We start from the raw sequence: 14256 nt of genomic DNA, 5'->3' as shown, positions 1-14256 counted from the left end.
CCGGGCGGGGTTGGTGTGGGGCCAGAGACAGCAGGAGTTCAAACTGTAGAACTCAGTTCCTACATTTGAATATAAAAATTGATTTTATCAAACAAACTATGCTACATTTTATCTTTGGGACCCTCAAGATGACAAATCAGAGCAAGATTACTGAATGTAAGTACATTATTTACCTTCAGAGGTGAATGTATCAAACCACTTGACGTGAGTTTTTTGTTGTTGTGCACTCTCGTCAAACAATAGCATGGCTATTTTCACTGTAATAGCTACTGTAAATTGGTCAGTGCAGTTCGATTAACAAGAATGTAAGCTTTCTGCCCATATAAGACATGTCTATGTCCTGGAAAGTTTGCTGTAACTTACGTAATTCTAGTCACATTAGCGCACGTTAGCAACAACCATCCCGGTATAGGGACACCAATCCCATAGAGGTTAAACACTCTTAAAAACGCTGTTGAAAATGGGATGATGTTATTTCTTTATTTAACTAGGCAAGTCAGTTAAGAATAAATTCTTATTTACAATGACGGCCTAGGAACAGTGGGATAACTGCCTTGTTCAGGGGCAGGACGACAGATTTTTACCTTGTCAGCTCGGGGATTTGAACTAGCTGGCCCAACGCTCTAACCACTAGGCTACCTGTCACACAATGTTATTGTGACGTTTTATTGAAAACGACCAATAGGCTATATATTATGTAATATATCCATTGCAATCTGACAAATGGTCACTTTCCGTGACTCAAATTATTGGAAAAGTCATGAGTATTTTACATAACATTTTAAACAAAACATTTATGTTTGAAAGGAAATTATGTCTGATTAAAATAGGTATAATACTTATTAAAATAAGTATTATAAGAATAATCAGTAAATATTGTCATTGTAGGCAAGATATAATCATACTGTACAACTCTGTAATGTTATGTAAGGCAAAATAAAAAGCCAACTGACTCAAGAGCCAAAGGGTGTGCCAAGTTTTTGTGATCATCAGTTTTGTTTACAAACGTGTCTGAGATTATGCCATCTAGTTTATATTTGTTCAATTAACAGAATAACTAACACTGTAGTTATTTAGATTGACAGTAAATTGTTATCAAAAGTTGAAAAGATTTAACATGATCAAAACAAATAATGGTGCACAAAAGGAGCCACCTTTGACAATTCCTAAATCATTTTTATTGATAAACATCTACTATATCATACAAGTACACACTTGGGGAGAGTATACTCAAGTTAGTTACTTCCTCTAGACAAGATGACAGTGTTTTCTTTATACTCCTCCAAATGGATCCAAAGTGCAAAACAATTTAAATCATATGGGAGTGGGGAAATACACTTGGTCCAAAGTGATGGGGTTGCATAATCGTGCTTGAATGTCCCTTATGCACATTTTCTGATTAGTGATGGTTGACATGGGTTTTGAAAAACATACGAGCAGACTTAATACCAGGATAACCAAATCTGCTTGTTATTAAAAACATAAGACCGTAGAAATGGATTGAGCATCTATTGTTAGGGAGTACAGTATATCAGCCACATCTACCAATAATCAAAGTTAAAATACCTATACAAAAAATATATATAATTATCATTCTTTATTGAACAGCAGTGTTGTCTTCCATCATTTTAAACAGATATGTATTATGACTTACAAAAACAAAAAAAACATTCATATGCAATTGATGGCATACTCTTCCCTCTGTCAGGATGGTCAGGTAGAATATATGACCACAGGAGCAACAACCCTCCTCTCCTAAGTTTGCAGTGGCTTCAGAGTAATACACCAAAGACCATGTTGCAGCACTCATAGTAATTCAGTAGTGGTTAAGAGTACCTGCCCACCCTCTCCTCCTCTCCTCACCAGAGACCCCCCCCCCCCCCCCCCCCCCCCCACCACACACAGCCACCTCCACGCCTCCTCAAACAGATACCTTCACTCCAAATCCAGTTGAATACTAGTTTGTTTTCGTCCTTGCCCGGCAGGGGTCGCTAAGGAGTCGTCACCATGGCTCTATCTGCTCCTTCAGCTGATTCCTTCCTGCTCGGTTGCTATGACACCTGTTCCACCGGCCTCATCTGCACATCTCCGATCTAGAGGCCGACAAGCAGGGTTACATACACAAACAAACTCAACAAACTGCATGAATGTCCTCTATAAAAGAGGTGTTTCAGACTATGTAGGTCAGGACCATTGACCATGTACACTGTGTGCACAAAACATTAGGAACACCTTCCTAATATTGAGTTGTACCCCTTTTGCCCTCAGAACAGCCTGAATTTGTCGGGGCATGAACTCTACAAGGCATCGAAAGCGTTCCACAGGGATGCTGGCCCATGTTGACTCCAATGCTTCCCACAGTTGTGTCAAGTTGGCGGGATGTCCTTTCGGTGGTGGACCATTCTTGATACAGGAAACTGTTTAGCGTGAAACCCAGCATAGTTGCAAATCTTGACACACTCTTGACACACCTGTGCTCCTGGCACCAATCCTTGTCTTGCCCATTCACCCTCTGAATGGCACACATCCACAATCCATGTCTCAATTGTCTCAAGGCTTAAAAATCACTCTTTAACCTGTCTCCTCCCCTTCATCTACACTGATTGAAGTGGATTTAACAAGTGACATCAATAAGGGATCATAGCTTTCACCTGGATTCACCTGGTCAGTCTGTCATGGAAAGAGCCAAATGTTTTGTACACTCTGTGTATAGTACCATTGGTCTATCTAAGAGGAGTTAGTCTTGACTTCAGAAAGAGGCAGGATATAAGTAAGCCAAGTATTGACAGAAGCGACAGACAGAGCACTACATTACCTGGACATGAGGCGGGGTGCCCAGAACGTATGTGACTGCACTGGCTATGTCTTGTGCTTTCAAACACTGCATAGGAAAAAAATGCTAATTAGTTAATAATTTCTTAATGTATTTGTATTGAGAGAAGAGGTAGGCCCATCCACCCACCCACACACTCCTAGTCTAGCTGCCTTACCTTTATACTCTCATACACAGCAGCTGCTTTCTCTGGATCACTGTTGTGGTGCCGGAAGGCAAACTCAGTCTCCACTATTCCAGGGGATATACACTATGGAAGAGGAAGGCACAAACCATGTTCGTTATTGATGTTTATGTACATATACACAGACAGACACTCGTATGCACGCACGGGCGAACACACACCACAAGCGTGCATACGTACACACACCCACAAAACAATCAACTTTCTATCTAATAATTGTATAAGACAGTTGTCAGATTCATATGAAAAAGAAAGAATAATAATGCTGCTATTCTCACCGTGGCTCTGATGTGAGTCTTTGCTTCCCGCAGCTCTTGCCGTAGCCCCTCGGTTAGAGCAGTAACAGCATATTTAGTGGCACAGTAGAAGTGTTCATCTGCACTAGGTACCACTCTATGTCCCCCCATACTATAGCAGTAAGCGAGGGAGGGAGAAAAGGAGAGAAAGTGAGAATGGCATGTATGTGATACATCCTCCATCCTGTATCCCTCACACTTCTCTTCGGTCTAAAACCAAGAGTAAAATTGTAGGCCCTCTTTACTGTATCTCCTGAGAGAGTCTTAAATCATATAAAATGTCAGTTATAACAGGCATTTAACAGGCTGAAAAGAAGTTGTAGTCTACCTGTTAATATTGATGATGTGGCCATCGTCCACATTCCGCTCTTTCATTGACTGGTAGGCCTCGCGGGTACAAATGGACAGGGCCAGGACATTCACCTATAGGAGAGGTTCTGTCAAAAACTTGCACTTTTATCTGCCTTCACAAACAAAAATATATTCTGTCTAGGTGTATAAGACTGTAGTTATTGTCCTCCACAGTGTCAATGCCAATGCCCCTTGTGAAATTACACCTCATATCCAAGATGGCGGCGCAGTAGGACGTGTATATCTGTCTTTGTCTTATCCCTTGTAAATAGCCAGTCTTTTTTCGTAAATATCTTAATCTCACTTCTATCTATGAACTAAATATACTTTCCTACAACCCGCCTCACCAAATGTGGTACGGATCTGCTATTTTTATTCCTTATAACTGGAAGTTCCATCAGGAGCTAGCCGGCTAACTAGCTACTAGTCTTTGTTAGCCACGGCTAGCTTTTTCCCCCCGGAATCAGCCAGCCTTAGCTCGGACAATCACCTGCCAGTCTGCACAGCGCAATATCAACCCAGAGCATATCGTTCTGCTTCTCTCTACCATATCACTGGATTCCTGCCGCTCTGGATCATTACACTGGATCATTACTCCTAGCTAGCTGCTAGCTAGCTAGCTACCTGCAAACAAGTGGCTACTGTTAGCTAATGCCTCTGTACCGAAGCAAGCACCAGCTAGCCTCGAGCTAGGCCCATATACCAACTAATTCTAGGGCTACAGTTACCTCCTTTTGCCAATTGGCCTGGACCCTATATTGTCGACACGGAGCCCCGCCGATCCATCACGACTGGACTGCCGACGTGATCGCCCGATGTGGTCTCAACAGGCTATTCTGTTACGATATTGCCGCAGAACCATCTTCTAGCCCCGGCCCGTTAGCTTTTTCTAAATGCTGTGTCCCCTGCTTAGCCAGCGTAGTAGTGAATACCGTACAGCACCCCGACTCACCTATTGCTACTCTTTTGACCCTATGATCACTCGGCTACACTACTGATGCCCCCTGGACTGTTTCAATAACACGGCACCTCATTTTGTTTACATGTCGGCTCCAGCCTCGAACTCAGGTTCTGTATGTATCTAACTGACCCGCTCTGCCCTTTCTTCGCCATTTACCCGTTGTTGTCTTAGATCTCCTGATCCACACCTGTTATTGCTTTATGCCTCACTCTAATGTCAATATGCCTTGTCTATTGCTGTCTTGGCTTGTTTTTATTGCTTTATTTCACTGTAGAGCCCTCAGTCCCGCTCAAAATACCTTCGATAGCTCCTTCGTCCCATCTCACACACATGCGGAGACCTCACCTATGTTAATTGATGCCTCCAGAGACGAAACCTCTCTCATCATCATGAAACGCATAGGTTTATCTCCACTGAACTCACATCCTACCATACCCTTGTTTGTACATTATGCCTTGAATCTATTCTACCACACCCAGAAATCTGCTCCTTTTATTCTCTGTCCCCAACGCACTAGACGACCAGTTCTTATAGCCTTAAGCCATACCCTTATTCTACCCCTCCTCTGTTCTTCTGGTGATGTAGACGTTAACCCAGGCCCTTTAGCCCCCAGTTCCACTCCTATTCCCAAGGCGCTATCATTTGTTGACTACTGTAACCATAAAAGTCTTGGTTTCATGCATGTTAACATTAGAAGCCTTCTCCCTAAGTGTTTTCCCCCCACTGCTTTAGCACACTCCGCCAACCCTGATGTCCTAGCCGTGTCTGAATCCTGGCTTAGGAAGGCCACCAAAAATTCAGAAATTTCCATCCAACTATAACATTTTGCGCCAAGAGAGGGGGGTGGAGTTGTAATCTACTGCAGAGACAGCCTGCAGAGTTCTGTCATGCTATCCAGGTCTGTGCCAAACAGTTCGAGCTTCTACTTTTAAAAATCCAGTGTTAATTTGCTAAATTGTAATTATTCTGCTACTATGGCCTATTTATTGCCTTTCCTCATCATGCCATTTGCACACACTGTATATAGAGACTTTCCTTTTTCTATTGTGTTATTGACTGTACACTTGTTTATTCCATTTGTAACTCTGTGTTGTTGTTTGTGTCGCACTGCTTTGCTTTATGTTGGCTGGGTCGCAGTTGTAAATGAGAACTTGTTCTCAACTAGCCTACCTGGTTAAATAAAGGTGAAATAAAATTAAAATAAATAAAATACTTTTAAAAATCCACCTTTCCAGAAATAAGTCTCTCACTGTTGCCACTTGTTACAGACCCCCCTCAGTCCCCAGCTGCGCCCAGGACACCATATGTTAATTAAATGCCCCCCTTTTATCTTCAGAGATTGTACTGTTAGGTGACCTAAACTGGGATATGTGTGGTCCCGTGTGACTCAGTTGGTCGAGCATGGTGTTTGCAACGCCAGGGTTGTGGGTTCGATTCCCACGGGGGACCAGTACAGGAAAAAAATGTATGAAATGTATGCATTCACTAGTGTAAGTCGCTCTGGATAAGAGCGTCTGCTAAATGACTAAAATGTAAATGATATGCTTAACACCCCGGCCATCCTACAATCTAAAATAGATGTCCTCAATCTCACCCAAATTATCATGGAACCTACCAGGTACAACCCCAAATCTGTAAACTCGGGCACCCTCATAGATATCATCCTGAAAAACCTGCCTGCTAAATACACTTCTGCTGTCTTCAAACAGGATCTTAGCGATCACTGCCTCATTGCCTGCGTCCGTAATGGGTCCGTGGTCAAACAACCACCCCTCATCACAGTCAAACGCTCCCTAAAACACTTCAGCGAGCAGGCCTTTCTAAATGACCTGGCCCAGGTATCCTGGAAAGATATTGACCTCATTCCGTCATTAGAGGATGCCTGGTTATTCTTTAAAAGTGCTTTCCTCACCATCTTAAATAAGCATGCCCCATTCAAAAAATGTAGATCCAGGAACAGATATAGCCCTTGGTTCACTCCAGACTTGACCAGCACAAAAACATCCTGTGGCGTACTGCATTAGCATCGAATAACCCCCACGATATGCAACTTTTCAGGGAGGTTAGGAACCAATATACACAGGCAGTTAGCCTTTGCTTTCCTATCTTTTTCAAACAGAAATTTGCATCCTGTAGCACAGACTCCAAAAAGTTCTGGGACACTGTAAAGTCCATGGAGAATAAAAGCACCTCATGCCAGCTGCCCACTGCACTGAGGCTAGGAAACACTGTCACCACCGATAAATCTACGAAAATCGAAAATTTAAATAAGCATTTTTCTACAGCTGTCCATGCTTTCCACCTGGCTACCCCTACCCCGGTCAACAACTCTGCACCCACAACAGCAACTTGCCCAAGCCTCCCCCATTTCTCCTTCACCCAAATCCAGATAGCGGATGTTCTGAAAGAGCTGCAAATTCTGGACCCCTACAAATCAGCTGGACTAGACAATCTGGACCCTCTCTTTCTAAAATTATCCGCCGCAATTGTTGCAACCCCTATTACTAGCCTGTTCAACCTCTCTTTCATATTGTCTGCGATCCCCAAAGATTGGAAAGCTGCCGCTCTCATCCCCCTCTTCAAAGGGGAAGACACTCTAGACCCAAACTAACTAAGGGTCTTCGAAAGCCAAGTTAACAAACAGATCACCGACCATTTCGAATCACACCGTACCTTCTCCGCTATGCAATCTGGTTTCCGAGCTGGTCACGGGTTCACCTCAGCCACATGCAAGGTCCTAAACGATATCATAACCGCCATCGACAAAAGACAATACTGTGCAGCCGTATTCATCGACCTGGCCAAGGCTTTCGACTCTGTCAATCACCACATTTTTATCGGCAGACTCGACAGCCTTGGTTCCTCAAATGACTGGCTCGCCTGGTCCACCAACTACTTCTCAGACAGAGTTCAGTGTGTCAAATCGGAGAGCCTGTTGTCCGGACCTCTGGCAGTCTCTATTTGGGTGCCACAGGGTTCAATTCTCAGGCCGACTCTTTTCTCTGTATACATCAATGATGTTGCTCTTGCGGCTGGTGATTCTCTGATCCACCTCTACGCAGACGACACCATTATGTATACTTCTGGCCCTTCTTTGGACACTGTGTTAACTAACCTCCAGACGAGCTTCAATGCCATACAACTCTCGTTCCGTGGCCTCCAACTGCTCTTCAATGCAAGTAAAACTAAATGCATGCTCTTCAACCGATTGCTGCCCGCACCTGCCCGCCCGCCTAGCATCACTACTCTGGACGGTTCTGACTTAGAATATGTGGACAACTACAAATACCTAGGTGTCTGGTTAGACTGTAAACTCTCCTTCCAGACTCATATTAAGCATCTCCAATACAAAATTAAAACTAGAATTGGCTTCCTATTTCGCAACAAAGAATTCTTCACTCATGCGATGTCATTTACAAAATAGCCTCCAACACTCTACTCAGCAAATTGGATGTGGTCTATCACAGTGCCATCCATTTCGTCACCAAAGCCCCATATACAACCCACCACTGCGACCTGTATGCTCTCGTTGGCTGGCCCTCGCTTTATATTTGTCGCCAAACCCACTGGATCCTGGTCATCTTTAAGTCTTTGCTAGGTAAAGCACCGCCTTATCTCAGCTCACTGGTCACCATAGCAGCACCCACCCGTAGCACGTGCACCAGCAGGTATATTTCACTGGTCACCCCCAAAGCCAATTCCTCATTTGGCCGCCTTTCCTTCCAGTTCTCTGCTGCCAATGACTGGATCAAATTGCAAACATCACTGATGCTGGAGACTCATATCTCCCTCACTAACTTTAAGCATCAGCTATCAGAGCAGCTTACAGATCATTGCACCTGTACATAGCCCATCTGTAAATAGCTCATCCAACTACCTCATCCCCATATTGTTATTTAAAAAAAGAATTCTCCTTTACACCCCAGTATCTCTACTTGCACATTCATCTTCTGCACATCTATCACTCCAATGTTTATTTGCTAAATTGTAATTATTTCGCCATTATGACCCAATTATTGCCTTACCTCCCTAATCTTACTTCATTTGCACACACTGTATATAGACTTTTCTATTGACTGTGGATTTGTTTATTCAATGTTTAACTCTGTTGTTGTTTGTGCCGCACTGCTTTGCTTTATCTTGGCCAGGTCGCAGTTGTAAATGAGAACATGTTCTCAACTGGCCTACCTGGTTAAATAAAGGTAATAACATTTTTTTAAATGACAACAGACCAAAAATGACCTCAGATAACATACTGTTTGGTTACTGGCTGGTCACACAGGTAGAGATGGTGTCATTATTTGTCACTGTGTCAAATTGTGTCATCTGAACCTGACCGGTCTCCTCCATCATGTGACTTTGAGACTGACGCCAACGGCGTAACTAAGGAAATAGTGGGGGGGGGGGGTGGCACGGCAAAACAAGGACAGCACACAGATTACACTGTCTAAAAATATACACAGCGTACACATTCATCTTGGCCGCCATGCCAACAGATGGGACAGGCGTTAGAAATGCTCAGCTCCTCTGTAGGGATGGGACTACTTTTTGAGCCGGCGGGCTCAGCCTGAGTGGCTTGAATGGAATGGTCTTGAGTTTGATGAATTAGTGTAAAGAAAAGGCCCAGCATAATAGATGGAGGGAAATTATGCCTGGCTTTTTCTACAAGTGGGCCTCTGTGTAGTAGCTCCATGCCAGGAAATGGGACGACTCCTTGTGAGTGGGAGTGTGTGTGTTGGCACTGCATCTAACAGGCCTATCATGTTTAAGTACCCACACACTGGAAGTTTGTGTGGTTGTGGGTTCGTTAAACCCTTTGTACTACGCATCACACCACCGACGCACAACACTGTATTAATTCGCCACGGCAGCATCCTTCCCTCTGCTTATATATATCTCCCCTCTGTAAATTGCATATTCCCACTGTAATCAGACTATACTATAGTTTTATGTTTACCGTTCCAATATTGTATATTCTGTACGATGTCTATGTGAACTTGTCTGTATTCAGTTTGTACAGTGTCTATCGCTGGCAGAACCTTCTCACTTGGGCAAATTCCGAAAGTATTCAGACCCCTTCTCATTTTCACGTTACAGCCTTATTCTAAAATTATTATTATTTTTAATCAATTTACACACAACACCCCATAATGACAAAGCAAAAACAAGTTTCTAGAAATATTTGCTAATGTATACAAAAAATAAATAAATGAAATATGACATTTACATAAATATTTGGTCCCTTTACTCAGTACTTTGTCGTAGCACCTTTGGCAGCGATTACAGCCTCGAGTCTTTTTGTGTATGACGCTACAAGCTTGGCACACCGGTATTTGGGGAGTTTCTCCAATTCTTCTCTGCAGATCCTTTCAAGCTCTGTCAGGTTGGATGGGGAGTGTCGCTGCACAGATATTTTCAGGTCTCTCCAGAGATGTTCGATCAGGTTCAAGTCCGGGCTCTGACTGGGCCACTCAAGGACATTCAGACACTTGTCCTGAAGCCACTCCTGCATTCTCTTGGCTGTGTGCTTAGGGTCGTTGTCCTGTTGGAAGGTGAACCTTTGCCCCAGTCTGAGGTCCTGAGTGCTATGGAACAGGTTTTCATCAAGGATCGCTCTGTACTTTGCTCCGTTCATCTTTCCCTCGATCCTGACAAGTCTCCCAGTCCCTGCCGCTGAAAAACATACCCACAGCATAATGCTGCCACCTCGATTCACCGTATGGATGGTGCCAGGTTTCCCCCAGAAGTGATGCTTGGCATTCAGGCCAGAGTTCAATCTTGGTTTCATCAGACCAGAGAATCTTGTTTCTCATGGTCAGAGAGTCCTTTAGATGCCTTTTGGCAAACTCCAAGCAGGCTTTCATGTGCCTTTTACTGAGGAGTGGCTTCCGTCTGGCCACTCTACCTTAAAGGCCTGATTGGTGGAGTGCTGCGTGCTGCAGAGATGGTTGTCCTTCTGGAAGGTTCCCCCATCTCCACAGAGGAATTATGGAGCTCTGTCAGAGTGACCATTGGGTTCTTGGTCACCTCCCTGACCAAGGTCCTTCTCCCCTGATTACTCAGTTTGGCTGGGCAGCCAGCTCTAGGAAGAATCTTGGTGGTTCCAAACTTCTTCCATTTAAGAATGATGGAGGCCACTGTGTTCTTGGGGACTTTCACTGCTGCAGAAATGTTTTAGTACCCTTCCCCAGATCTGTGCCTCGACACAATCCTGTTTAGGAGCTCTACGGACAATTCCATCAACCTCATGGCTTGCTTTTTGCTGTGGTACCTTATATAGACAGGTGTGCCTTTCCAAATCATGTCCAATCAATTGAATTTATCACAGGTGGACTCCAATCATGTAGACACATCTCAAGGATGTTTTTTTATTTTGAATAAATTTGCTAAAATTTCTAAAAACCTGTTTTTGCATTGTCATTATGGGGTATTGTGTGTAGATTGAAGAGGACTTTTTTTTATTTAATACATTTTAGAACAAGGCTGTAACGTATCAAAATGTGGAAAAAGTTAAGGGGTCTGGATACTTTCCAAATGCACTGTACTTGTGAATAAAGATTATTCTAATTCTACTCTACAACCAAATGTTTTTCACAGTTATTCTCTATTTAGCTATGGTTGCTACACTCAAGTACAGCAGATCAGTTGTTGAGTAACAACTGTATGACAGCCCAGCACACAGTTACAGTGGTTACTATGTTGTTACAGTCGTTGTTGATTGGAAAGACATGCGTACATAGGCTGTGTGTGTGTGTGTGAGAACCCATGTACATTGAGTGTGTGTGTGTTGTCCACTCACATCGATCATGTTCCTCCAGCCGTCAGTCTTGCCGCTGAGCAGGGGTTCGTTGTGGGCTAGGCCTGCGTTGTTGATACACACATCCACCCCCCGGTGCAGTGTCTTGATGGCAGAGAACATGGACAGGATATCCTCCTCACAGGACAGGTCACACTTATAGGGGATCAGCGTGCCGCTGTAGCCCGCACTCTGGCACTCGGCTGCCAGCTTCTACAAACATCACACAAATAGGGATAAGACTTCGATCACAAATCAGGTAAACACGTGATGTGAGAATTTAACTTCTCTAGGCTTGGGGCGCTATTTTCACGTCTGGATGAAAAGTGTGCCCAAGGTAAACTGCCTGCTGCTCAGGCCCAGAAGCAAGGATATGCATATAATTGGTAGATTTGGATAGACAAAACTCAAACGTTTCTAAAACTGTTTGAATAATGTCTGTGAGTATAACAGAACTGATTTGGCAGGTGAAACCCCGAGCACAATCCATCCAGGGAAAAGGTTTTTTGAGGTCAATCTGTTTTCCATATGGTGAGCCCGTTTTAATAGAAATATGCTTGCAGTCCCTATAGCTTCCACTAGATGTCAACAGTCTTTAGAAATTGGTTGATGTTTTTCTTTAGAGAAATGAAGAAGTACGGCCGTCCAGAACGAGGGTCCAGCCTTGGGCTCTCTAATGTTTTGATGCGCGCGACGTGGAACGCGCTTTCTTTATTTTCCTCCGTTATTGAACACAGTTTATCCTGTCTTAAATTTGATCGATTATTTACGTTAAAAAATACCTAAAGTTGTATTAGGAAAGTTGTTTTGAAATGTTTGGATCAAGATTACAGGTAACTTATAAGATATTTTGTAGTCATGTTGCGCGAGTTGGAACCGGTGCTTTTTTTAATCAAACGTGCCAAATAAATGGACATTTTGGAGACATAACGACAGAATTAATCGAACAAAAAGGACCATTTGTGATGTTTATGGGACATATTGGAATGCCAACAGAAGAAGTTCTTCAAAGGTAAGGCATGAATTAAATCGTTATTTCTGACTTTTGTGTCGTGCCTGGCGGAATGAAATATGATTGTCTGTGTTTGTTTGATGGGGTGCTATCCTCAGATAATAGCATGGTTTGCTTTCGCCGTAAAGCCTTTTTGAAATCTGACACGGTGGCTAGATTAACAAGAAGTTCAGCTTTTTAATTAAAAAATAATAATTTGGTGCTCTGCCATTTCACTGGATGTTGTCAAATCAATTCCGTTAATGGGATTTGAGCCATAAGAAGTTAAGAAACTACAGACTATAACATGTGTTGGACTTTCTATATTTCAGATCAAAGTCTATGTTGAGACCGAAGGGAGCAAGGGTCTTTAAATTAAAGATCCAGGCAGCCTCTCGTTTTAACAATAAATTATCAAGGTCACCCCCTCTCCTCGGGAGGGTGACATGTTCGATGCCAATATAATGCAGAGACGAAATCGAATGGTTTGCTTCCAAAAAGTGGGCCGCAACTGGGTAGGTCAAGTTTTTGCACCTAATGGTGCTACGATGCTCTGAGATACATACTTTTAATTCACGCTTTGTTTTACCCACATAATTTTTACCACAAGGACAAGTTATAAGATAAATAACTGCCTTAGTGGAACACGTAATAACACCTTTAATTGGGATAGATTTCCCTGTTTGGGGGTGTTTGAAGGATCTACATTTATAAGTGCCATTGCATTGAGCACAGCCATTACACTTGTAATTTCCATCCAGTATGGGCGCAAATAGACATTGTTCAGGAATATCTTGGGGTGGTAAATCAGAGTGTACCAATTGGTCTCTGAGATTTCTGCCCCGCGAGAATACGACCAGGGGAAGATCAGAAAACACATTACCGAGACTATCATCATATTTCAGAATGTGCCAATGTTTGTGAACGATTCCTTTAATTTGTTCAGAGCACTTTGAATAGCGGGTAGTGAGAACGCAAGAATGCGTCTTTTTGCGAGACTGACCTTGAAAAAGGTCATGTCTCGTTTTGTTTTGAATTTTCTCAATGGCAATATTAATCTGATCATTGTTGTACCCCCTCTCCTTGAACTTATCCTGCGTCTCAGCCATATTTCTGTCGAAATCTGATTGTTTTATACAAATTATTTTGATTCGACAGAATTGGCTGTAGGGCAAACTATTTTTCAAGGGAAGTGGGTGACAACTATCAGCCCTCAACAAACTGTTCCGATCAGTAGGTTTCCTGTAAAGATCAGTGTTTAAAACATTATCTTCACACAAGATCAGAAGATCAAGAAAACTGATTTGACGTATCAGATTGCATAGTAAATCTCAAATGTTCAGAACAGGAGTTAAGAAAAGCATAAAACGCCTGGAGCAGTTCTGCATCACCCCTCCATAGAACAAAAATATCGTCAATATACCATTTCCAAATAATGATGTTAGGCAAGAAAACATTTTTGAGAGGGTTGAAAATGGATTGTTTCTCCATGTAACCCACATACAAATTAGCATAGTTAGGAGCCATGGGGGATCCTATAGCAGTACCCTTCGTCTGAATGAAGAAATCATTTAGAAACATGAAATAGTTATGTGTGAGTACTATTTCAGCCAATGTTATAATGCAGGCACTGGAAGGTAGTTCATTAGGGTCACGTTGCAGAAGAAAATGTTCCATGGCTTCAATACCGCCCTCGTGTGGAATATTTGTGTATAACGACTCAACATCAAAAGTAACTAACAAGGTGTTCTCAGGCAGAGGATCAAGAGATTCAATGATAGAGATCATACTGCTGGTGTCCTTTACAAAGGAGGGGAGCTGTTCTGCGAGTGGTCTAATAAAAA

At 42.9% G+C, this 14256-nt stretch overlaps 1 protein-coding gene across 1 annotated transcript in view; it reads right to left on the bottom strand.

The window, feature by feature from the left end:
* Nucleotides 1-1902: 1902 nt before the first annotated feature.
* Nucleotides 1903-14256, bottom strand: part of LOC115148835 (dehydrogenase/reductase SDR family member 11) — a 47755-nt gene continuing 35401 nt past the window's right edge. Inside the window, exons 2-7 of the mRNA XM_029691096.1 lie at nt 11425-11634; nt 3642-3736; nt 3296-3425; nt 2991-3083; nt 2816-2881; nt 1903-2093 (exon numbers count right to left, since the gene is read on the bottom strand). Of these exons, the coding sequence (XP_029546956.1) occupies nt 2052-2093; nt 2816-2881; nt 2991-3083; nt 3296-3425; nt 3642-3736; nt 11425-11634 (636 nt within the window). The 3' untranslated portion in view covers nt 1903-2051. The remainder of the gene's footprint in view (nt 2094-2815; nt 2882-2990; nt 3084-3295; nt 3426-3641; nt 3737-11424; nt 11635-14256) is intronic.

This window comes from Salmo trutta, chromosome 15 (genome assembly GCF_901001165.1).
Source record: "Salmo trutta chromosome 15, fSalTru1.1, whole genome shotgun sequence".
Classification (NCBI taxonomy): Eukaryota; Metazoa; Chordata; class Actinopteri; order Salmoniformes; family Salmonidae; genus Salmo; species Salmo trutta.
Note: the sequence above shows the minus strand (reverse complement) of the source record. Positions and strands in the feature narration are given on the sequence as shown.